The 26,717-nt window shown below is 41.6% G+C and overlaps 1 protein-coding gene across 1 annotated transcript in view; it reads right to left on the reverse strand.

Moving 5' to 3' along the window:
- Positions 1–44: 44 nt before the first annotated feature.
- LOC125256407 (tripartite motif-containing protein 16-like) overlaps positions 45–26,717 on the reverse strand; it is a 39,991-nt gene continuing 13,318 nt past the window's right edge. The window contains exons 3-4 of the mRNA XM_048172394.1: positions 11,583–11,624; positions 45–1,651 (exon numbers count right to left, since the gene is read on the reverse strand). Coding sequence (XP_048028351.1) covers positions 1,104–1,651; positions 11,583–11,624 — 590 coding nt within the window. The 3' untranslated portion in view covers positions 45–1,103. The remainder of the gene's footprint in view (positions 1,652–11,582; positions 11,625–26,717) is intronic.

Raw genomic sequence — 26,717 nt, forward strand, 5'->3', positions numbered from 1 at the left:
CAGACGGAGACATAGGCTAAACTCACTTGTGTTTACTGGAATAAACTGGAATAAACAAAATGGAAACACCATACAGACGTGTAATATAGTCAATCCGGTCACAAAACGTTCTCCTCAAAAGCTTAATGCGACTGATTTCCAGTTCAACAATCAATAAATAATTTTTCCAAATAATTAAGAGCTCAGTTTCTTTTTTCGAACACATAAAACATAACATTGAACAAACATTAGTGCACCATACCTGGAATAAACAAAATGGAAACACCATACAGACGTGTAATATAGTCAATCCGGTCACAAAACTGTTGAAAATAAATACACATGAGAGAAAAGACCCTTAAAGAGAAATAAAAACATTTATAACAACACGTTATTTTAATTTGACCGGAGAGAGGTTTTACACCTACCGTTCTCCTCAAAAGCTTAATGCGACTGAGGAGAAAATGGCCGACCTCACTGATAAATTACCCTAGTCACCTGCAGGTGTCCCCATATCCCTTCTTTTAGGTGTACTTAGATCGTTCTATTCAATTAATATTTTAGAATTATTATACAAAATAAACAAACATTTTAGCACAATTCATTACAATTTTCTTTTCCCCGTTACACCTACACAGTCTAAGTATACTTAACTAATGCCAATGTGTCAGTCGGAGCTCTAAAATATCAGTTGGTGTGCCCCACTGCTCCACTTAAACTGTACTTTAGTCCGTTACTAACGTGAGCACAGATTAGTGATGATGCTTCAGGCACCACTAATAATAAGTTTAAACAGCATTTCTGCTTTTTCAAGCCAACTTAATAATGTTGCTTCTGTGCTTTGACTCCTGAAATACACTTGATTACAAAATGTTGAACAAATCTCAATTCTACACTCATAAATTATAATTGATGTGACACTATAATAGAACTAAATGAAGGTGATTTCCATTAAAAGAGATTGAGAAAAGCACAGATACACACACAATGATCTGTGTCTCACACACTTTTATTCCGACATGATATTTCAGTGTCACAGTATTAATGTAATGAAGAGACTCTATAACATCTGATTCATCATCAGCTCAAAGCATTATGGGTAGAGTCTCTGTTCTGATTCATCATCACAGTTTCACTGATGATCCTCTATAAACCCTTAACCCAGGATAGAGTGGTTGAGTGAATGTGGTCTGGACTGTGTGGATGAGGCTCATTGTGTCTCCAGAGACGCTGTAGAAGGACAGAGTTCCTGCACTGTGATCCACATACACTCCTGTTCTATAGTAATCCACATCATTCACTGATCTACTGATGACGGGCTTTACAGGGAGTTCAGTCCATATGTTATTGTGATAGAATGTGTAACTGGAGGAAGAGCACTTCAAACTCCAGGACTGATCATTATATCCAAACTCACACTCATAACCCCCTCCCTTCCTGCAGATGCTCTTATATGACACTGATATACGCACATCTCCACTCCACTCAACCTCCCAGTAACAGCGTTGATCACTCACACTCTCTCTACACAACACCTGAGACCACCCATCAAATCTGTCTGGATGATCAGGATACGACTGCAGTGTGTCAGTGCCAGTAATCACTCTGTTCCCCTCAGACAGACGGATGTATTTATTCACTGTGTTCAGATCCAGAGTGATCCGATGGGAATCTGATGGAGATAAAATACATCACAATCAGGAATGATCAATCTGATGTTTAAATGTATCTGAACTCTTCATGTTCAGTATTTCATCAGTGTCTCAGTACAGCTGAGCAGATATCCTGTGAAAATCATCATTATCATGATCAACTCTAAAACTCTTCTGTCGTGTTTTCTCACTCAGTGAGTTTCTCTGCTTGTTTTCTCAGTGACTTATGTAATGACTGAGGCAAATCAGACACAATTATTGGTTAGTTAACCAATAGTTTTAAGCTCACTCTGGAGTCTGTCCCCATCCCCCGGGAAGTTTTCAGTTACAAGTTTATTGCGCTGAGGAATGCGGTTGCCGCATGGAGAACAGAGTAGAGACACAGAAAATCTGCATCTTCCCTGCATTTTCCACACAGAACACAGACTCTATGGCATTAATGTATAGACAGACTGTGCTATAAATGATTCCTTCTCAGGAAATGGTATCCATTATTACTGATGTTGTATTGTACTCATTGTATTTACATGTTTGATGATTGTTAAATGTTATGACCTGCACGGTAACTTCAATCATGCCATGTTTAGTGTCTATACGTTCGTAGCGGGAAGATTTAAATGTTTGTGTATGCGGTACATCCATACCTGTGCAACACATCGGTATTAAAAGAATATTTAATAGTTCTGATTCAAGAACTCAGCTTGTTAATCTTTCTGGGTTGTAAAAGCCCTGACAGGAGGGGTGTTGCCACCCAGAATTACAACATCTTCATTGGTCCGGTCAACAACTGAGAGGTGTGACTTTGACCAGAGGTTAAAAACCAGCGAACAGTGCCACTCCCTCTCTTTTTCTCCTTGCTTCTGAACGACCGAATCAATCTCCTTGCGGCCTCGGCCTACAAACGAGCCATGTGCTCCTCATCCCACATGGAAAAGACTGGCAACAACTTCGGACTGAATCACCCAAGATCTCTCCTCAGATGGCAGAGCCGATGCTCCTCAGCCTAAGGGCATTATGCAAGTATCGTACATTTTAACACTAAACAGCAAGTTAGTATTAATTTGTAAGACTTACCTTGCTATTGCTGAAGAAACTGATGATTCCTTTCCAGATTGCCTTTGACATTTCATGTAGCTCTAGTAACAGCATCTCTTCCGGTTCAACACTATCATTACTCATTCTGACTTGCGTGTGTGTGTGTGTGTGTGACCCTTTATGTATGTTATGTTATGTGTTTGTTAGTTTAGTTATGTGTTTGTGAGTTAGGTAATAAAGATTGTGCACAATACACGTTTGGTTCTGACTCCGTCTGCTAATGAATTGCCTCTTAAGTGATAGATCCGGACTACGTGAGTAGTACAGTACAATAAGAAATATTATTTTTCCATAACTTGGAAATTGACATTTCTTAGAATTAATAAACAATCAACACTGAGCGTTCACTGGACGAACAGGTTAACTGATTGTAATGTTAATTTTAATGTAGCTACGTCCAGTTAATCTGATTAACGGATTTGCATATTCCTAATTAATCATAATTAATAATCATAATGAGTTATGAATAATTATTAATATTTCCCCTTTGAGTTAATTTCCGCTACATATTTGGTGGAGAACGAAAGGCATCATTTTAAGCAATTGTTTGCAGATGGACCAGTAATCAATCATGTGTTTTGGCATAATTTTTGTTGACATCTTATACATGCACAAACTGGGGCTTCAATGCACATTCTCTTGAACGGCAGAACGTTCCTCGATGCTATAATGCATGTTTAAATTGTATGAAGAAGCTAACCTGAAATTATCGAAGAAATCATAATTTCAGTTGCTAAATGAGCGTAAAACTTTTCTGACGACAGAATCGCAGATTAGTAGCGCGTACAAAAGGGTATCAAAAGTAATTAACCTGAACTTGGGCGTAGAAACCCCCACTTTCAGCTTTAAATGCATAAGTCTTTCTGACGATGGAATCTCAGATTAGCAGCACGAACAAATAAACTAACCTGAATCTGGGCGAAGAAATCCCCACTTTCAGCTGTAAATGCATAAGCCTTTTTCTGATGACGGAATTCCAGATTAAGCAGCATAAATTTACCTGTGTGACGAAGAAATCTCACTACAGCGTTTGTAATGGTGTTCTGGGCGAGACTCCCCAGTCACCGATTAAAGGCCTTTTTACTGTTCGTTCCGTCACTGTATTCATATTCATGCGCGGGACCGCACATATGAAACACACGCAACGAACCTGTGGTGTAAATTCTAGCGTAGCTAACTAGCAATCACCACTGTCTGTGAAGTGATGTGCTGTTGTGATTTGTGAGTTATGCGTGACCACACTGGAGTTCTTAATGCGGGCTTGCAACGCGGTTAGAATTCTGCTCCATTCTGATCGTGTTGCGGGCTGGCATTGGTCTCCTGGCAACGCATGACAACAGAGCGTGTAGCACAGACACCTCTGAAAGTCTGATAGCAGCACACCCACATCACAGACTGTTGTGCAAACAACGAATCACGCGTAGCCGAATCTAGCTCTATAGAAACCCTACGCGTATACCCTACGAGTTAAAACCCTTTACCTCGACTAAAAGCTGCTAGCACCCTGCTAGCACCCTGCTAGCACCTAGACATGTGCAAGCGTGAAGCATTCAAGCCAAAGACTTTATAGACTTTGGGATTCCCTTTAGGAGGGATTTTGATTTGAACCGCTGATGGGAACACAATGCGTTGTGAAGCTCCGAATCAAATGAATCAATTGCGTCACAAACGATTCACTGTTCGAACCGCTCAAAGCGCCCCTTTGCGAGCCAGAACAGTAAGCGTAGTGAATACTAGAGATATATGAATACGAGACATCTTTAATAAGCCATTCACAAATGGTTATTATTAAGTTGTTATCAATTAAGTGTGATCAATGAATCATCTAATATCCTTAAACCTGAGGTTTCTGTCAAGACATGATATTTCAGTAAACTGGAGCGCTTATTGAAACACTCTGAAACTGCTAGGACGCATCACAAAGCCTCGGTTACTGAAATCACGTGACTGTGGCAGTTTGACACACACTCCGAATCACTGATGCAACACAAACGATTCATTTGAGTTCCAAAGCTTCACAAGGCACGCCTCAAAAGGCACCCATCTCTGGTTTAAACCGTTTGTATGTGTGTGCGTGTGTGTGCGTATGTGGCGTCACTCACGTTGTCAAGTCTGAGTACCTCTATTCAGTCAAGTTGAATTTAAATTAAATTTAAAATTTAATTAAATCAATTTGTTTAGTTCCCTATCTCTACTTCATGCTAATACTTTGTTCACCTGACTATCCCTATGCAGCCAAGTTGAATTTGGGTTAAATTTGAAAATTTAATTAAATCAATTTTGTCTGTTTAACTTTCCTTTTAGATTTCTAAATCTACTAGGAAATTCTAATTTTATTTTGTTCAACTTCATTCCTCCTCTACGTGTCATTTTATTTCCTTCACTTTCTTTCTATATCTCTGTTCGGTCAAGTTGGATTTAATCAAACTTAGCATTTAATTAAATCAACCTGGGTATTCACATTCCCTAGGTCTAAAGGGACCTTCTGTTTTTATTTTTATTTTATTTTATTTTTTTGTGTTATTCCACTATCACCCTCTTCCCTTTTTCTATAGGATTACAGTAGTTCTAGAAACTGTTGTTTCCTTAATGAGGCATAATGAGTTATAGGTTATTACTACGCTAACACCTATCTCTCAGCTCCCCCTCCTCACTCCTTAGTGCTGAGTACATGAAGTACGGCCACCGTCCAGTGCACTTGGGGCTCCGGAAAGGACTAGAAACTCTTCCCGTTGTTTCTTCTCCTTTCGACCTCAAGGCATCTGGTCTTTCTCTGTTAGTCTAGAGATTAGGTCATCACTTGAACCAGTGACACCTGCTTAACCATATCTCCTAGCAAGACTAAATGGGTAAAAAACCTCTTTCCTTCCTTTCCCTTTTCTTATTTCATTTTTTTTTCTCTCTCTCTCTCTACCAGTTTGTTCTATTCATTTACCTTATGGTGATAATTTCTGGAAAGGAATCATCTGTACTCTGAGTAATAGTTTAATGACGTGTACCAGCCCCGTCATCAGTCAACACAGCTTACAGCTGTCATCCAAGATAGTTAAACACCTTAGTCTCATGCTGGCTTCCCCCACTTCAGCTAGCCACTTCCTATATGGCCCACATAGCTGTACGAACTTGCATTTGCCTGTGCTATCTCTTTCTCTCATGTCCCCATAAGTGTGCCTGTCTGCCCAGTACATCCAGCCCTGCCATCCAGGACCCCCTGGAGACCCAGCGGAACAATGTGATGGTTGCCCTTCAGCTAAAGCAGTCAACAACCTGCAACAGCAGAGTAAGGGACAGCGAGATCGGCAGCACCAGCAGACACTTGACACCTGACCTGAGCCAAAAGGAGCTTCAATTTCTCCTTAGCCCATGCTCATACGGGCTTCCAACAGGAGGTAATTGAACGAACGCTGCAAGTCACTGAGTTCCACAGAGAACCAACCCACTCAGCATGAGAAGGCACAGGACAGATGCAAGAACCATGACAGAGCAGAGCAATTGAGGGAGGTCACCAGTCTTCAGGAGGCTCTGACAGCTGTTGAACTTCGCCAGTCAAAGAACGTAAAGAACTGTTTGTATTTAAAGAGACACTAAAGCGCATGCAGAGCTGAAACCCAAACACTGACTCGGCAATGCACCAGTGTGGGAGACGAACTTGTGGTGGTCCAAAAAGAACTGAAACAGTCCTACCAACTGCAAATGGACCACACCAAGCACCAGCTCCCCCAGCCTTATACAAAGGGGGGGAGGGGCCAGAGCCTGCAGCTTAGGAGACCACAGCACCAATGCCAACATAATAGACATTCCCTTTTGTTCCAAAGTCCCTGACTGGTGTGATCCACCAAGACAGGCTCTCTGTTCCAGATCACACCCCACCAGATTCACTATGAGTTTTGACTTAACAGCCAGAAAAACTCCAATTAGACTATCAGCAGCTGAAGCCAGTCTGCATAAAGGATTTCTCAGACCCAGAAGCCTGAATGCAGATTGAGTGCTGCCCCGACACCAAGCAGGGCAGATCTGAAAGTCCCAAGGTTACTGCCACCGACTCAGACAAACCTGGAATGAATGGAGGACACCAACAGGACCTTTGCCTCCTACAACAGCTAGTCACCCCTTTGGACAGCACCACCTGCCCTCACACAGTGCCACTCATGTGACCTGACACAGAAGGCCTGTAACACACAAGGCCTCTCAGCAGGGGGTTCTCAAGACCCCAATGACTTTGAACTGCCAACGCAGTGCTTTACCCATAGCTTCTACAAAGGTTCCTAGGCAGCATAGGGCATAAAGCTTTTAAAGTAGATGAAAATGTGTGTTCGCAGAAATGCAGAGTCTGCAGTAGGAGTGGAAGGAAACCTTGTGTGAATGTGTAAATCTCAAATGCTCATGACTATCCACGACGAGCTATTTTGAAATATGACACTAGATTGAGCCGGTTAAGCCAGCATGGCCTAACGCCACTCGCTTAAACCATCGTCCAACTAAAAGTGTGTTTAATAATTGATAATTCCGACATGACGTTTGACAACGTTTGATTCGCATGTAGATCGATGGTGCTGGCTTGTTAGATGCAGATAAAACTATAGCTTGAAGTGACACCTCTGCCGTAACAGAAAGAGTCTTAAGACATTTTAGCATATGTTCAAATGGTATCAGTGTAAAGTTAATCTGATTTTAGCAAAGAAATCCTAATCTCAGTATTAGAGCGTAAGCCTGTGTTGACGAAGGAATCTCAACTCAGCGGCATGTAAACTGTACCAGAATTGATTATTCTGCTTTGGTTGGAGAAATACCAATTGCAGTATTGCTTAACCTGTTTCTGATTAATGAATCTCAGTACAGCGTTATATAAATGTAGATTTGGGTAATGCTCCCCTTTTATAGTTAAGATTGATGTCATTCATCTAAACTTTGGCTGCATCTACAAGCATAGCTACCTCTTGACCAAAACAGTGTTTCACTCGCTGAAAGGAATATCAGTATACCTGCACAAGACGGACTTAACTATATATGCTTAAACAAGCTTGGACTTACAGCAAACTGTGTAATTACCCTTTAAACAAGTACAAGACGTTGTTTAAAGTAGAGAGAAGAGTTTACATGAGTAAAATTTGCAAATGCCAAAACATATTTGCATTTTACTAAATGTAATATCAAGTTTTTGGGAAATCTGAAAGTATAAGCGTCACATTTTAACTCTGTACGTAACTAGTTTGAAATGAGCAGACAGTCTTCATGAACTGTTTGAATTGCTGTGGTGTGCATTGGTTCCCATGACAACGACTTGTCACAGGAAGTGCTAACTCATCACCTTGTGATGCCATGGTGTAAACAAACCAGGCTAGGTGGCTAAGCTAACCCCACCTAGCAACCCTTCCGCTCAGGCTAAGCTAACTAATAGCTTCTACAGTTAGCGGTTAGCATCATTTATGTGAAGCCTTTAACTACAGCTTGTGTGTATGCAGTGTGAACTGATCTAAACCCATTCTGCTGTTTTAGTCACTTCTTTAAATCTTTTTATTGATTTTAATTATAATAGCAGTCAGCTATTAATTTTTACTAGTATTATTTCTTTCATCTTTGTGATTTACTTACATCTTCCTTTTTTTCTTGTGTGGTTTAATTTCCCAATATAACCACAAGCAACTAGACATACTCTCCTTCTTGATTTTGTTTATTTACAACAGTTGCTTCAATTTTATGAGCCAGCTACAAAGTAATCTGAACAATTACTAGGGCATAATTTTGAGCACCACTAATAAGCAGAATCTAATAGGAAAGCTCTCCTCTTCCTCTCCCTTTTTCTTTCCTATTTGTTCAGAGGTCAAGCCTGTCGTGAGCCATCAGTAAGAAATACTAAGAAATAATTTGACCACAAGAACCATCTTAAGTCATTTGTTAAACCTAGCTGTATTTTATACACCTGGCTGCTCACTGTGCCTTTAGCCCTAAATTCTGTTTGATCTTGCAGTAGTCTCTTGCCCTTACTCTCACCACAAGCGTGCCTAAATGTTGCAGATGCTCAGCCTAACTAACCGCAGAGCCAAAAGCAACTGGACAAAGATGGAAGAGAAGTAAAGGCAGATGACTCAAACCAGAGGTATGGTCACAATGATCTGACTGAAGTCAACTTCTTCCTGGCCCACATCCTCACTGTTTTGAAACAGGAGGTGAACAACCTCAAACTCCAGATCACAGAGACTCACAAGGAGCTGATGCATGCTAAAAGCCACATAGACCAGCTAGAGATGGAGGCTCGGGACAGACACAAGGACCCTGACAGAATAGAGACACAGAAGAAAAGCCACAAACTGCAAACGGCTCTGACGGCTGCTCCGCAACGAGAGCAGCTGGAAAAGGCAGCCAGAGAAGACGTGGTAAAAGAACTCTGTCACAAATAGTCACTGTTAAAAATAGCAAATTCTGAACTCTAGGACAAAGATGACAGGATCAGGACCTGTGAACGTCCTCTGGATGTGTCCAGACCTGGGACTGAAGCTCTGACCCAGCAGCTGGACAACACCAAAGATGAACTTGACATGGCCCAAAGAGAACTGAGACTCTCTTGCCTGCAGCAGAAGAACCTCCCCCAGCCAAGCACAGAGGTACAGAGAGGGGAGCCAAAGCCTTCTGCTTGACACCTCATCAGCCAATTTCCTGAAATCCTCTAAAGCTACAGAAGGAGAAGGATTAATTCAGACAGACCCAGGCACCAGACCTACCACAGGGAGAAGCCATGGATGGAAACATCCTCTTCCTGCAGACACCGCATGATCTCCAACAGCAGGTAGCACAAGGGCGACTGGACATGCCTGCATCGAACCTGTAGGAGCTTCTAACGCTAGTAAGGAGCCCCATGAACAGTACTTACTTGAGAAGTACTCAGAAGCACAAGCTTCTGACCACTCACACAAGACAACTCAGACCTGCTCAAGTCGGCGCGGCCACCAGAGCAGAGGGACACAGCAAACTTCAGACTCCTTTGGACTGAGAGCAGAGGTAACAAATGCTTCTGTCATCAACCCTAGGTCAGTCTGAAACACTCTTCACACTACAAAACTCTTCCTGCAACCACCTGCTTCATGGGTGTCCGAATGACAGGTGACACTGTCATGGCACCTGCAACCTCGACACCTGCTGAGCAAGCTCAAAGCCCTGAACCTTGCCACCAGCAAACGTCTCGCCCGCACTAACTGACTTTAGGGTGACAGGTGACACACCGTCAAGGCACTGGATGCGTTGATTCCTGCAGCACCAGCTCAGAGAACTTAGCTTGCCCACGGTCTGCATCAACGACCACCACTCCAGGAGACACATACAACCAGGGCCCATCACAGCCTTCCAACCTTGTGTGTCAGTGATGTGTCTGATCTTTCTGCACCTTCAATGTCGCTCACTGTTGCCATAAGGGAGACAACAACGAGCGAAAGGGGGGGAATTATGTAATGACTGAGGCAAATCAGACACAATTATTGGTTAGTTAACCAATAGTTTTAAACTCACTCTGGAGTCTGTCCCCATCCCCCGGGAAGTTTTCAGTTACAAGTTTATTGCGCTGAGGAATGTGGTTGCCGCATGGAGAACAGAGTAGAGACACAGAAAATCTGCATCTTCCCTGCATTTTCCACACAGAACACAGACTCTATGGCATTAATGTATAGACAGACTGTGCTATAAATGATTCCTTCTCAGGAAATGGTATCCATTATTACTGATGTTGTATTGTACTCATTGTATTTACATGTTTGATGATTGTTAAATGTTATGACCTGCACGGTAACTTCAATCATGCCATGTTTAGTGTCTATACGTTCGTAGCGGGAAGATTTAAATGTTTGTGTATGCGGTACATCCATACCTGTGCAACACATCGGTATTAAAAGAATATTTAATAGTTCTGATTCAAGAACTCAGCTTGTTAATCTTTCTGGGTTGTAAAAGCCCTGACAGGAGGGGTGTTGCCACCCAGAATTACAACATCTTCATTGGTCCGGTCAACAACTGAGAGGTGTGACTTTGACCAGAGGTTAAAAACCAGCGAACAGTGCCACTCCCTCTCTTTTTCTCCTTGCTTCTGAACGACCGAATCGATCTCCTTGCGGCCGGCCTAGGCCAGGCCTGCAAGGCCTGTAGGCCTCGGCCTACAAACGAGCCATGTGCTCCTCATCCCACATGGAAAAGACTGGCAACAACTTCGGACTGAATCACCCAAGATCTCTCCTCAGATGGCAGAGCCGATGCTCCTCAGCCTAAGGGCATTTTGCAAGTATCGTACATTTTAACACTAAACAGCAAGTTAGTATTAATTTGTAAGACTTACCTTGCTATTGCTGAAGAAACTGATGATTCCTTTCCAGATTGCCTTTGACATTTCATGTAGCTCTAGTAACAGCATCTCTTCCGGTTCAACACTATCATTACTCATTCTGACTTGCGTGTGTGTGTGTGTGTGTGTGTGTGACCCTTTATGTATGTTATGTTATGTGTTTGTTAGTTTAGTTATGTGTTTGTGAGTTAGGTAATAAAGATTGTGCACAATACACGTTTGGTTCTGACTCCGTCTGCTAATGAATTGCCTCTTAAGTGATAGGTCCGGACTACGTGAGTAGTACAGTACAATAAGAAATATTATTTTTCCATAACTTGGAAATTGACATTTCTTAGAATTAATAAACAATCAACACTGAGCGTTCACTGGACGAACAGGTTAACTGATTGTAATGTTAATTTTAATGTAGCTACGTCCAGTTAATCTGATTAGCGGATTTGCATATTCCTAATTAATCATAATTAATAATCATAATGAGTTATGAATAATTATTAATATTTCCCCTTTGAGTTAATTTTCGCTACACTTACATTGTAGGAAGTCATTCCTGGTCTTGGGAACAAAGTCTTTGTCTGTGGAAATCAAGAGACATGAAGAGTGTGATTATCATGTCAGGAGAAAATGATCCCTGCATCCATCGCTCACACATGCAGAAATCCTCCAACACAGAAGATATTTAGAGAAATGCCTCTGCTGTTTCCTGACACAGACACTACTGAGGGTTTGATATTATTGACACGTCACCATATTTGATTTGTCTTCTGTAGACATGAACTGATCAGAGGGAACAGGATCAAATTTCACTTTGCTCCCCATACAGAGAAATCATATCGCTTCATAAGACTTGGATTAAACTTCAACATCCTTAGTAATGTTCTTCAAAGAGACTCTGATCAATCAATAAATGTCTCCTGCTCAATTATTTGATTAGCCAACAGTATATTATAATTCTACTGTTTATTATGAACATGACTGAAAACATGGAAGCCACATTTCAGCTTTAGTTATTAAAATCATAAAAATGATGTTTTGGTTTTAAATTCTTCTAAAAACATATTTGGTATCATCAGTATTTAAATGTGTGATTTTAACAGTAAATCCGGTTTTACCTGTTTTACTCTCATTCTGCAACTTTTCCATCCTTACATTAGTAACATTATGATTTCACACTGGTTATGCCTCTACAATGGCCAAACGCCACTTGTCACTAGGATAGTAGGCCCTAGGGGCCTCTTTCTTGACTGACCTGCTGTGCGGGGTGCTTAGAATCTGACCACTTCAGGAGCACGCTTGACCTGAGCGAACAGGCCACTTCAGGCCCGTTTGCGTCAAGAAGCAGCTTTTGTGTATCTCTTCTGAGGAAGTTTTGATGCACTGCTCTTTGGTGGTCTAGATTTGCCAATCGGGCTGCTGCCTCTTGTCTCTGATTTGGTCATAGCTCTGAGGAGCTTCTTTATCAGTTCACCGGTTGGCACTGTTTGGTATACCTTACAGCTGCTTAGCCACCTGTTACTATAATCGTTGGCCCTCTTTAGGCCTTCCTTTTTAGTTAACTGGTTGGTTCAGCCTGCGAGTGTATATTCACAATGGCGAACGCCACTTGTCATTAGGATGGTAGGCCCTAGGGGCCTCCTTCTTGGCTGACTTGTTGTGCGGGATGCCTTGTATCTAACCACTTCAGGAGCACGCTCTGAGCAAACAGGCCACATGGCCTGTTTTGCATTAGAGAACGGTATTTGTGTATCCCTTCTGAGGAAGTCAGATACACTGCTCTTCAGTGGTTTAGATAACTGCCAGTCTGGCTTCGGCCTCTTGTTCCTGATTTGGTTGGCTCCGAGGGGCCTTCCCTTTCAGTTGACTGGTTGGTACAGTCTGGTATTGACTACAGAAAGCCGTAAAGCCATCTGTTGCTAAGATCGTTGGCCCTTCTGAGGCCTTCCTTTCTAGCCGGCTGGTAGTTGCGACCACTTTTAGAGCAGTCATGACCTGAGCAAACAGTCCACTTCAGGTCTGTTTTGTAGCAGGGAGTTGTATATTTCCTTCTAGGACGATTTGAAGAGTTTATTTGCAAAAACTCAATTTTTATGAATTCTCACAAATCATGTTTTTTTATTGTGCATTCCAAGTAATATCAATCAAACTGCAGTTGGGTTGTTTTGATTAAGTAATTAATAACTCTAAAAATACAAGTAAATTAAAAAATTAAAATTCATTGAAAGTATGTTTTATATATATATTAAAAGTTTGTTTTTTTAGCAAAAGCAGATAACTCCAACAGTCGTTTTTTGGCAAAAGCAGATAACTCCACATTTCATGTTTCATAGTTAAACAAAACCCAAGTAATTACATTTAAAACACTCTCAAACACACATGTGCACACAAACGCACACACACACACACACACCCACCCACCCACGCGCGCACACACACACAAACAGATCGGCACACAAGCACACACACACACGCACACAAGTACACACACAGATCCACGCTCACACACACGCATCCACGCGCGCGCGCACACACACAAGCAAAAGGACAACCAATTTTTCAGCATGTAAGTCGTGTATGGTGTACAAGGACTTACAGGAGTCGAAATTATAAATCCTTGATCACTTTTAGTAAGCTTTGACAAAACTTCCCTCAGCTAGCGCGTCTTTTTGAAGTGACTACAAGCCTTGTCATCTGACCTGAATACTGTGCACTGATTCGCTAAAACGGACTTATCGGTTTCTGTACACAAATAACAAGGGCGCTTGTCGGCTTCTGCTGTAAAACGTGAACTTGCGATGCCTGAAAGTGGACAAAACCGGCTTTTCTGACAAAATGGATTTAGGGTACAGAACATGCTATATATGGAGAATAATGCACAGCACTTAGTTCATTTTTTTTTTAAAAATGGCGTTTATCAGTTTTTGCAAATGAACTCTTTATTTATACACTGCTCTTTGGTGGTCCGATTGTGGCAGCCACTTGCTGATGCCAGATGTATACTAAGGTAGGCCTCCTTCTCGGCCTCTGATGTAACATTTGGAGTTCAGCTAGAGTACTCTTCTCGCTGAGGAGTGTGTTTGCTAAATACTCTGAGTGGCTAACCCCTCTAGCCTGGTAATACCAGACTCTGCTACTTCACTTTGCTTCGTAGACAGAGTCTGGAATGGCATAATAGAGAAGTGTTTTCTCTCTCGCTAGGGGACGCTTGTCTGAAGTTTAAAATCATTGGTTACCCGTAAGCCAATCAGATACGTTTAGTTATGACGTATGTTATCCGCCTGTACAGCCGCATCGAAGCACAGACATCATGCATCGAACTCAAATCTATGATTGAACTTCCACTGTAAACCTGTTGTAAACACATGATGATGTGAGCGAAATACCGGAGTGAACATGGCTGTAAACGACTTTTGCAGATTATGCGAAGTTAATGCATCCCGAAGTTTGCATCCCGTGTCTCGTTTCCCATTTCCGCGGTCGTTTCGGTTTTCGATTTCTCTAACCTACAATGTAAAACTCGGCGCTTAGCATCTACGTCACGGCTCTCAGCCCGCCCTCTGTTCGTTGATTGGCCCGGCTGTTTCCAGACCGGTGGCAAACACAAAGCTCTGACGCTGTATCAGACTGAGTACAGAAGCGAAATGAAATTGAGCGGAAGTAGGAAGTCTGACGTAGTCAGGCTATAACCCCTCAGTAGACTGTAGTAAACCTTACTGAGGTTTGGTTTCTTACTATATTGTCTCACTGAGCCTAAGAAGAGATACTAGTTGAGCTCCAGCCACCTAGATGTTTAAGGTGGATTTTGTATGCTCCTAGTAAAGGCCAATGGACTTATGCCATATGTTAAAGGTTCCTAGGCCTTATAGGCCGCCTTTTCTCAACATATGGTGTATGTTGATGTGTTTGTTGATCCGAGGATCTCTTCACACGCCGTTGGCCACGGGTCCGGATGGTACTTAACCTCCTTCGTGTTGGTTAGTATCCTTTCTGGTACCTAAGAACACTGCCATGAGCTGATGCCATGCATTTGTCAAGGTGACAGGCCTCTCTAGGCCTTCTTTGACAAAGTATTGGCGTATGTGGTACTCCTCTAGTTGATAGAGTAAAAGGTGCTTTTACCGAGTACACTGCTCGTTGGCTCGTGTTGGGTAGTATGTGCAAACGGGCAAAGTGTTCTGTCTGCTTCAGAACAGAGCAAATGTTCGGGGTGGCTCCTCTGGGCCACCTTCTGAATATTCTGCTGGTTCATATCCATTTGTCATGCTGTAGGCCCCTCTTTGGCCTCCATGAGTGTTTGCCCATTGCATGGTCTACCTGTTAGGCGAGCTTTGTACTTCCCTTTGGGTTGCGTACATAATAGTGCTTGGCTCCCTAAGCTGATTATGGTGGTTGGCTCTGTCCAGGCCTCCCACTGGGTTTCAGCCTATAGGCTGGTTTGTGCTTCCCTGAAGGATCAGGCTTTAGCGCACAGCCTCCTTAGTGCGTTAATCAGGCACTAAGTAGATCCTAGATGAGCGGAATACACTCCCCTCGATATGAGGGTTCATAGCACTCAAGCTGAGTTCTGGTCTCCGGGATGCCCGTCTCTATGCACGAGTTGGGGTGCTCCTGCCTTTCTGCAGTCACTCTTACCCGCTCCCTTTAGTGGAGGTTGCGTCTTGGAGATTCTGTGTTCAGACAGGGATGGCTTCACATCTAGCATGTCTTATGATAAGACCAGGTTAGCTTCCCTGGTGGCATTGAGGGTGATGCTGTCCCCTCTAGTGGCTGGGCGGGGTCCCTTTCTTGGCTCCCTGCCCTCATTCCCTAGAAGAGACCACTCTGTCTACGGAAGTGTGGATCTCAGAAGCTCTTAGCGGCCTTATCAGGTCTTCTCTCTTTGAGGAAGACCTCTTATAGGCCTAGCTTGGGCTAGATGGCCTTAGGGAATGCTGTCACTGACAGTCAGGTGTGGCCCGAGGGGGGAGTTGCTACAGTTCCTGTAGGACTGTATGAGCCTGGTCTCAGCCATTCTAGATTGGCATGCACTCCCCTAAGCATGGCAGCGTGGGTATATCGTCCCCCATTGTGTCATCGAACGCAGAGTTGAAGTTCCCTTCAAAAGGGAACGTCTCAGGTTACGTATGTAACCATAGTTCCCTGAGAACAGGGAACGAGACTCTGCGTTTCCTTGCCATGCTTGGGGCTGCCTGTGGAACAGTCCCTCAAAGACGATGAATACTGACTGCTTCCGTAGGCGCGCCTTTATACTTCTGGGTCGCGCCATATGACTGTCGCTGGCCAATAGGATTGGAGTTTTTGGTAGTAAGGTTTCGAAACACCGGGTCACGTGGGCGTTCCCCATTGCGTCATCGAACGCCCACTTCCGGGGCGCTCCAGTGCGTGTGCGACCCAGCGGCTTGCCCATCCATTGTTTGTTTTACTCGTTTTATTGAGTGTTTATTGTGGACGTTAATGTTTATGCGTGAATGGAAGTGTCAGTGATCCAGAAATGTGGCTTCTAAAGACTTTTGATCAACTGTTCGCAATATCTATTGTGATAACGCTACTGCTGGAACTCTCCACCTGTTACGGTTCGGAGTATGGAGTATTGGGGGAAATGATCTACAGTCGGGAGTTCCTGATCTCCCTACGAACAGCGTCTGCCGGTATTATACCAGATATTTCGGTGGAGTTGTGCAGATTGCATGCACGGAGCAAACATCGGAAAAGAGGGAGAAGAGGAGGCCTGCATCGGAGACTTAAAAACCTCAGGCTCGACAACCGCCGTAAGCTACCCCCACTTCCTACAATCCTGTTGTCAAACATGCAGTCACTAAGACACAAGACAGACGAGCTGGAAGCTTGGATCAAGTGCAAACCCGGTATAAGAGAACCTGGGTGTGCTCTTTGATACCAATCTTTCATTTGAAAGTCATGTTTCTAGTATCTGTAAAACCGCCTTCTTCCATCTAAAAAATATATCTAAATTACGACATATGCTCTCAATGACAAATGCGGAACAGTTGGTTCATGCATTCATGACCTCAAGACTAGATTACTGTAACGCTCTACTGGGTGGTTGTTCTGCTCGGCTTTTAAACAGACTACAGTTGGTCCAAAATGCGGCAGCTAGAGTTCTTACTAGAACCAGAAAGTATGACCATATTAGCCCAGTTCTGTCAACATTACATTGGCTCCCTATTAAACATCATATAGATTTTAAAATCTTGCTACTTACTTATAAAGCTCTAAATGGTTTAGCTCCCCAATATCTAAGCGAGCTCTTGGTGCATTATAGTCCTTCACGTCTATTGTGATCTCAGAATTCAGGCCAGTTGATAATACCCAGAATATCAAAATTAACTGAAGGTGGCAGATCCTTTTCCTATTTAGCACCTAAACTCTGGAACAATCTTCCTAGCATTGTTCGGGAAGCAGACACACTCTGTCAGTTTAAATCTTGACTAAAAACACATCTCTTTGCTCTTGCAGACACATAACACACTATCAATACATTAACATTTTTTTTCAAATCCGTTAAAGGATTGTTACGCTGCAATAATTAGGTCGGCCGGAACCGAGAACATTTCCTATAACACTAGATATACCTGTACATCAGAATAAGAATGGCATCTACGCTAATATCAGTCTCTCTGCTTATCCTGAGGTTTGCCGGGTGCTGGATCCAGGCCGTATCCAGATCAGATGGAGAACCTGTGTCTGGACCTGACTACAACGTAGCCCAGGAGACAATGGGCCTACAGATCCAGTTCTGGCTGCATCTATAATTCAGATTTTTAAATCTCCGTATCCGCTTACATATATTTATATATAATCTATTTTTAATCTCTATAATAAAAATGTATAATTCAGATTTTGATCTCCATATCCATTTACATATATTATATATATCTTCCAAGGGGTTTTTTCCCTCCTAGGACTTTTTTCCCAGTGTTAGCACGCTGGGTTTTTCTCCTAGGGGGTTTTTTCCACCCCTGGGAGTCAGTCGACATTGGCTTAATGTAGCACCATCTTGTATATGTTACATATTACCACGCTTGCTTGTACAGCTTATTTTTAACCACTTCTCTTTTTTCTGTGCTTCTAATATGTAAAGCTGCTTTGAAACAATTACCTATTGTAAAAAGCGCTATATAAATAAATTTGACTTGACTTGACTTGTCTTCTCGCCTTCTCGGAAACATGGCTAAGGGAGTTAGACCGGGACGAGGACCTGATTATGAGTGGGTTTGGTAGCCCAATTCGCCTGGACCGAGACCCGATGACAACTGGGAAAAGTCGGGGAGGAGGAGTGTGCCTCTATGTAAATAAAAGGTACTGTAACACTGTGGTATTGAGAGAAAGAATATGCACTTCGGATATTGAATTGTTGACAGTGTCTCTCCGGCCGTTCTATTTACCTCGAGAGTTCCAACAACTGTTTTATACGCTTGTGTATATTCATCCGCGAGCCAATGCTTCTATTGCAGCGCAAGTGATCGCTGATGTTACTCACAGACTGGACTCTATTTGCCCAGAGGCTCCCAAGTTTTTTATAGGAGATTTTAACCACTGTACTTTAGACAAGACCTTAAGATCATATGAACAGTATATAACTTGTTCTACAACGCAGAGAACACTTTAGATCTATGTTATGGTTCAGTAAATGGAGCCTATAGATCTATGGCTATGCCGCCACTTGGTGCCTCCTACCACAACAGTATTTATTTGATGCCTGTGTATAAGCCCGCGTTCAGACGTCTTGAGCGTGAGGAAAAAAACATAAAACTTTGGAGAGAAGACAGCATTTCCTCTCTACAGGGGTGTCTGGAATGTACTGATTGGACTTGTTTTTATGACACTTTTAATGATATTAATGAACTCACAGAAACAATGTCTGCCTATGTCAAATATTGTGTTGATATGATTATTCCATCTAAAAAAGTGGTCATTTATCCTAATAACAAGCCTTGGGTAACGAAGGAATTGAAAAGTGTTATCAACAGGAAAAAAAAGACATTCTATTTAGGGGACCTGGTAGAGAAAAAAAGCTGTCTCAAGAGAAGTCAAAAATGAAATAAGGAAAGCAAAAAGCCAATACAGGAATAAAATTGAAAATCAGTATAATAGTGGGGATTTAAAGGCAGCCTGGCAAGGCATTAAAACCATGGCAGCCATTAATCAGCCTGTGTGTAGAACAGGGCAATCAATAAAATTGAATGGTATAGATGACGGCGATTTGCCTGATATTTTTAATAAATTTTTCTGCAGGTTCGAAAGGTCCTTCTCAGATAGCCTAGTCACATTGAGAGAGACGTGGAAGCCTCAGAGAGGGATAAAAATACAACAGGAAAAAGTCACAACACTATTTAAAAGTATAAAAATAGGTAAGGCTCCCGGTCCTGACGCAATCTGTGGGCGTACACTCCATTATTGTGCCGAGCAGCTTAGTGAGGCTTTTACAGTTATCTTTCAAAAATGTGCTGATAGTGGGGATATACCTGATTTATGGAAAACATCAACAGTAATACCCATCCCAAAAACAAAATTTCCTAAAGACCTCAATGAATTTAGACCAATTGCATTAACTTCCCTGGTCATGAAATGTTTTGAAAAGATCTTGAAGGACACAATCATCCCCCTAACTGTAGACAAATTAGATCCTCTACAGTTCGCATATCAAGCGGGTAAGGGTGTAGAGGATGCAAAACTTTTTATCCTTGACAAGGTGTATAAACATCTTGAGAAACCTGCATCACATGTAAGAATTTTATTTGCTGACTTTAGTTCAGCTTTTAATAAAATGCAGCCTCACATTCTAATTGAACGATTAGTTTCATATTTTAAGTTACCTGAGCAGATCCTATTACTTATCTTAAACTTTTTAACAAATAGAAGGCAGCAGGTCTATGTAAATGGAAATATGTCATCTGTTATCGTATCAAACACAGGCTCTCCTCAGGGCTGTGTGCTCTCCCCCCTTCTTTTCATATTATACACTGACAACTGCAGGTCATCTTGGGAGAACAGCTACTTAGTGAAGTTTTCAGATGACACAGCTCTGTTGTCCCTTTTACAGTCTCCTTGACTTAAATGTGTCAAAGACCAAAGAATTAATAATAGATTTTAGGAAGGTTAGCGACGAACCAAAACTGAGTGTAATACACAATGAAGGTGTTCAAGTGGTTCAAACATACAAGTATTTGGGCACAGTATTTGATTCACAAATGAATTTCAGAGAGAACACTGATAGCATTATTAAGCGAGCAAACCAAAGAATATACCTACTGAGGAAGTTGAACTCCTTTGGGGTTTGTAAAAGAATTTTATGTACATTCTATCAGGCATTCATTGAGAGTCTATTAACCTTTTCTTTCTTGGGTTGGTTTAATGGTTTAGCTGTGAAAGACAAAAAGAGTTTGAGCGACATTGTTAAAGTATGCTCAAAAATTACTGGTACCCAATTAAATGATCTCTGTTCTCTCTGGAAAAAAAGAGTGGTCCAAAAAGCAGATAGAATACTGTGCCAACCAGATCATGTGCTCAGGCATGGATTTGTTCTCATGCAGTCAGGTCGGCGGTATTATGTGCCAATACGGAAAACGAATCGTTATGCAAACTCATTCCTTCCCTCTGCTATAAGATTCTTGAATGAGAACTCATAACTACATAAATGGCTCTTGTATTCCACTGCTTTGTTCTGTCACTGGCAGGTGAATGTGTGTGTTGTGCTGTATGTGTGTGTCAGGGTGTGATCGTTTGTATACATTTTTTAACTTTATAATTTTTATATTTATTGTGTGCTAATAATTCTAATTTAACCCTTATTGGATGGGTTGGCTGTAGAACTGAATTGCCCCCTTGGGGACTAATAAAGATATCTGAATCTGAATCTGAATCAGAGTCTCGTTCCCTGTTCTCAGGGAACTATGGTTACATACGTAACCTGAGACGTTAGTTTTAGTTAGCATCTGTGTGTCTGTGGGGTTTTATGTGTCTTAATTGTGTGAGCAATATCTCATGATTGGCTTCCTGGATTATGCGGACTCATTTCAATTTGCTGTAAATTATGTAAATATTTCTACAATCAGAGCATGTTTCACGAGTACACTCCATTTTAGAGTGATGACTTAGTAATTTGATTGATGAATATTTTTTTCGGGGGTGGTGTTCTAAATCAGTCTTTTGTCTATTAGAATAATCACGTCATCGTGTTCAGATGTGGCTACACCACTGTATCTGTGTCCATTTTGCACATATAATTCATTTGAAGAGGACTTGATGAAATATGTGTGCATAAACAGGGATACTTTATTCTGTATATGAGCTAGGATCCACGTGGCTGGTGTTGTTAAACAGAAAGCAGAGCTCCACGCTGAAACCGATCATATGCGCGCACAACTTATTTAATGATGGCGGATTTCAAAACACTGCTTCAGGAAGCTTCAGAGCATCAAATTTTAAAAAAAGTATCTTAATTTGTGTTCTGAAGATTAACGAAAGTCTAAATAAGTCATTATTTTGTTTTTTTGGCGCACCAAAAATATTCTCGTCACTTTATAATATTAATATTGAACCACTGTACTCACATGAACTGATTTAAATATGTTTTTAGTACCTTTATGGATCTTGAGAGAGGAAATGCCATTGCTCCCTATGAAGGCCTCACTGAGCCATCAAATTTTTAAAAAGTATGTTAATTTGTGTTCTGAAGTCTTACGGGTGTGAAACGACATGAGGGTAAGCAATAAATGACATGATTTTCATTTTTGGCTGAACTAACCCTTTAAATGTATACAAAATGTATACTCTTTAAATGTATATCCTACATATACGTAGGACAGAGCAAGACTGGTCATTAATAATCTCTCATTGTGCAAAGGTTTTATAAAGGCTCCAATACAGAGCGGCACAAAGCACTTATACACATCCCATGTGCAGAATGATGCACTTGAAGCAACACAGAGTCACAGTTTATTGAGGATTTACTTTTAACAGTTACTGTGTGTGTTCAGAACAATTCACAGCGCTCTGTTCTCCAGTGTTGTGATCAAAGTAACAGACACTGTCTGAGATGTACACGCACTGTTTTTTCCAAGGCTTTAAACGTGAACAAATTATAAACTTTCGTGAAGATTCAGCACTGGCTCAGTTCCATCTACTGTCCCAAGCGTCTTTCACAAGTTCTGAAAGGTAGTTTAAAGGTGCCCTAGAACACTTTATCACAAGATGTAATATAAGTCTAAGGTGTCCTCTGAATGTGTCTGTGAAGTTTCAGCTCAAAATACCCCATAGATTTATTTTTATTCAATTTTTTAACGGCCTATTTTGGGGCATAATTAAATAATTTCTTATTTATTGGGCTTCACTTTTTTACTTTCTCTGTGTCTTGGGATTTTTCCATTGTGCACATCATGAACCTACTTAGACAAAACAAGAAGTAGTAGTCCTTGGACACACTGACACTCTCACACGTAACCAGAAGTTGAAGACACGCACACATTTACGCACATACATTTCTTATTTGTTATTATATTTCTTAATGCCATACATGGTAAGGTTTGATTCTTAAGTCGTATGATTGGATGCTCAAGCCATCCTGGAGATTGTTGTTTGACCTATGTCTATAAATATGATCCTTCTTCCTGAATAAATCTGAGAATGCTTTGTACCACACTTGATCTGTGTCTGCTTGGTCATTCTCCCGAGCTCTTGCGCTGCTGCTGCCACACATCACAGGGGTTGAGGCGCCTGTTTCTAAACTGATGACTGAGACTACAAATATTCCACCTATTATTGAGATTTAGACTCAGCATGCTTCCCCTTTAAATGCTCGCGCTCCCCGCCCCTGAGCTCGCAACTCTATAATACATTGCATAAACAAAGTTCACACAGCTAATATAACCCTCAAAATGGATCTTTACAAAGTGTTCATCATGCAGCCTATCGGATCATGTAAGTATAGTATTTATTTGGATGTTTACATTTGATTCTGAATGAGTTTGATAGTGCACCATGGCTAAAGCTAACATTACACACTGTTGGAGAGATTTATAAAGAATGAAGTTGTGTTTGTGAATTATACAGACTGAAAGTGTTTAATAATGAAAATAGCGATGGCTCTTGTCTTTGTGAATACAGTAATAAACAATGGTAACTTTAACCACATTTAACAGTACATTAGCAACATGCTAACGAAACATTTAGAAAGACAATTTACAAATATCACTAAAAATGTCATGTTATCATAGATCATGTCAGTTATTATTGCTCCATCTGCCATTTTTCACTATTGGCCTTGCTTGCTTACCTGCATAAAGTCTGATGATTCAGCTGTGCACAGATCCAGACGTTAATATTGGCTTGTCTAATGCCTTGAACATGGGCTGGTATATGCAAAATTTGGGGCCGTACATATTAATGATCCCGACTGTTGCGAGGAAACAAGGGTGTTTGAGACTCACTGTATGTCATTTCCATGTACAGAACTCTTGTTATTGAACTATGCCAAGGTAAATTCAATTTTCAATTCTATGGCACCTTTAAACCAGAAGCACACATTGGTGATAATGCATTGACTGTCATTGTGTGAAAATGTGGATAGTGTTAAAACAAAGGTGCCTCTATAAATAGCCCACAGGTATCAATTTTTTATGCGTTGCATCGATACATCGTATTGTTAGACATTAGATTGATGTATCAATGTATTGTTACACACCTATAGCATACTTCATATCTCTGAAGAATCTTTAGTTTTATCATATTTATAAAAGACAGATATGCTGTACCGAGTCTTTCTGTAAAAAGCAGCGCTCCTGGAGGCGTGTCTGCCGTCATGCCGTGGGCAGAGCTAAAGGATGCGTCTCAATCAGCTTCAGCTCCCTAGTTCAGTAGTCAGGGCACTGGTCAGGGGGTCGGCCACATTCATTTTCATGATATACGGTGCGTTCCAAACGGGATATGTCGCTCTCCTAAGGGCACTTCGGAGTGAAAATAATCATGGCCGCCATATTGAAGGGTCGTTCCAAATTGAAGTGCTCAAAACGTCTCAGGTTACGTATGTAACCATAGTTCCCAGAGAACCAGGGAACAAGACTCTGCGTTGAATACTCAATGGGGAACGTCACACGTGATCCGATGTCTGAAAGCCAACTATCCAACAACTCCAATCCCTATTGGCCGGCAACAGCCTATGACATAATATGGCATGACCCGGAAGTATAAAGGAGCGCCTGGAGAAACAGTCAGTATTTATCGTCTTGAGGGACTGTTCTGCAGGCAGAACCCGAAGCATGGCAAGGAAACGTCTCATTCCCTGGTTCTCAGGGAACTATGGTTACATACGTAACCTGAGACGTTCCCTTTCGAAAGGGAACTCGCTCTGCGTTGAATACGCAATGGGAAACAATATACCCATGCCGCCATGCTTGAGGAGAGTGCATGCCAAATAATATGGCTGACAAATGTCGAGCAGTTTCGAAGGAAACGCTTAGCAACTCACCCTCGGGTCACACCAGGCTGTCAGTGACAGCATTCCCTTTGTCCAACAGCCCAAGCTGAGCCTACAGAAGGCCTTTCACAGAAGGCCTACCAAGGCCGCTAAAGGCATCTGGAACCAACTTTTCCAAAGAGAAAGTGGTCCATTTAAGGGAATGTGGCCAGAGAACCGAAAGGAACCCCGGCCAGTCACTAGAGGGGAACAAAGTCACCCCCAATGCCACCAGGAAGGTCGACCTGGTCTGTCATAGACTGGGTTGGCCAAGACTAAGTTTGTCCTGAGTACAGAATCTCCGTAACGCATTCTTGATAGAAGAGAGCAGGTAAGAGTGACTGCAGAAAGGCAGGAGCAACTCCCCCACGCGTAGAGACGGGCATCCTGGAGAGCAGAACTCAGCTATGAACCCTCATATTGAGAGGAGTATAATAATGTTAGAAATTTCTAAAGAGGGAATACATGAAACGCTGCCAAACATTGTGAACAGGCCTGTTTAGGGCCTATCCGTTGGCGATGGGGCATGGCCGATGGTGGCATGGTTTCCCAGGCATCCTGCCAACAAGTCGACTAAAAAAGGAGGCCTTGAGTGGCCTACCATTCCAGCAACAAGTGGCGTTCAGCCTGTTTGCAAATTAAAAACACAAATTGTGCCAGCATGTGGACTAAAAAGGAGGCCTGAAGGGGCCTACCAATTCAATGACACCTGGCTCCAGCTTGTGAATTTAAAAGGGGACCAAGCTACAGGTAACCAGCTCTAACCCAACATAACTATGGGAAGCTAACTGCGACCTGCGCTAGGCTACACATTCCAACAGGCAATGTACCCTAAACATATGACTAAAGGGAACCAAACAAAGCCAACATGGTCTAAGGGAGGTTATAAGGCCTACTACCTCAAACAGACACGTGGCAAAGGCCTGTGGCAGTGTAAATATGTGAGCAAACTATGATCAGTTAAACAGCATTGTAGAAAACAACTGCTAACTAGAAGGAGGCGAAATATCATAAATCCTACAATCGGAGTTATATGCAATATAGCTGCTAACAAGATCACCAAGGAGGGAGCTAAATAGATACCAACTTTCCTCAAAGAGTGGTTCTAACTACCCTGAGTATGCAATCCAACAGGTGATGCACTCAGTGACACAAATAAACCTCTTAACTCCCTGAGCACCGGTGCGTTTTGCAGGATTTTTTTCACATTGCAGCAAAACAGACTTAAAATACTCCGTCATTTCTTGTCATAGAGACATAAGTAATATATCAATTGAAACTATAATGTCTTATTTTATTTGTGTACACTCAGAGTAAAAACACAGTGTTGTGCTTTTTGTAAAATAAAGAAAACTAACATGATGTGTGATCTCTCGTCTCCCTCTGCACGAAGTCCAATCTGATAGTTCTCAGAAAATGAACTGTAACTTATGAATACTAATGACAAAAAAGACATTTATGTCTAAAAAAACGTTGAAATATCAGGTTTTAAATCATGCAAGTCAAATCGAAAACAATCATTCTGTGTTTATGTAATCTGTATGAAAAGAGAGCCATGTCAGAACTCCGTGATTCAGCTCATTATCCGCTAATGCGGCCACGCCCACGGAGCCAGCGCTATTCAGATGCAAATTCAGAGGCAATACTTGTATGCATTGTCTCAATCGTGTATTTATTGTCCTGAAAAGTGTTTATCTGGATGTTAAAGCCATGGTTAGCGACCTCTAGAAGACATACCGTTAGTTCCTGGTTCCTTTTCTTCTTTAGAATAATTTGTGGCCTCAAGGTGTACAGAGCGCCCTCCGGCTGCAAGTATGAATTGAAAACACAATATCTGGGTATTTAAAGTGTACTTTTTCTTTTTGGAATTTTCAATGTGAACGCACTACTCACACTATTTATACTTAAAAACGTCATAGAATAGTGCATAAGTACGCGAATTGGGACGCACCTACAGTATCCAGCACTCATAGTGATGATAATAAATATTGAATAAATATTACTCCTCAGTATAGAATATTGACATAAACATATAAGAATCCATCAATATTTCTCCAAATGTGCATGATTTTAAGCTAAAAGCCTATATGAAATGCCATAGAGGTTACATAATTGTTCAGACACTTTGCATCACAGAAATACATTATATTTTAAAGAATATAATAGAATACCATTATTTTAAATTGAGCTGAGACATGAT

Source organism: Megalobrama amblycephala, linkage group LG21, assembly GCF_018812025.1.
Source record: "Megalobrama amblycephala isolate DHTTF-2021 linkage group LG21, ASM1881202v1, whole genome shotgun sequence".
In the NCBI taxonomy this organism is placed as follows: domain Eukaryota; kingdom Metazoa; phylum Chordata; class Actinopteri; order Cypriniformes; family Xenocyprididae; genus Megalobrama; species Megalobrama amblycephala.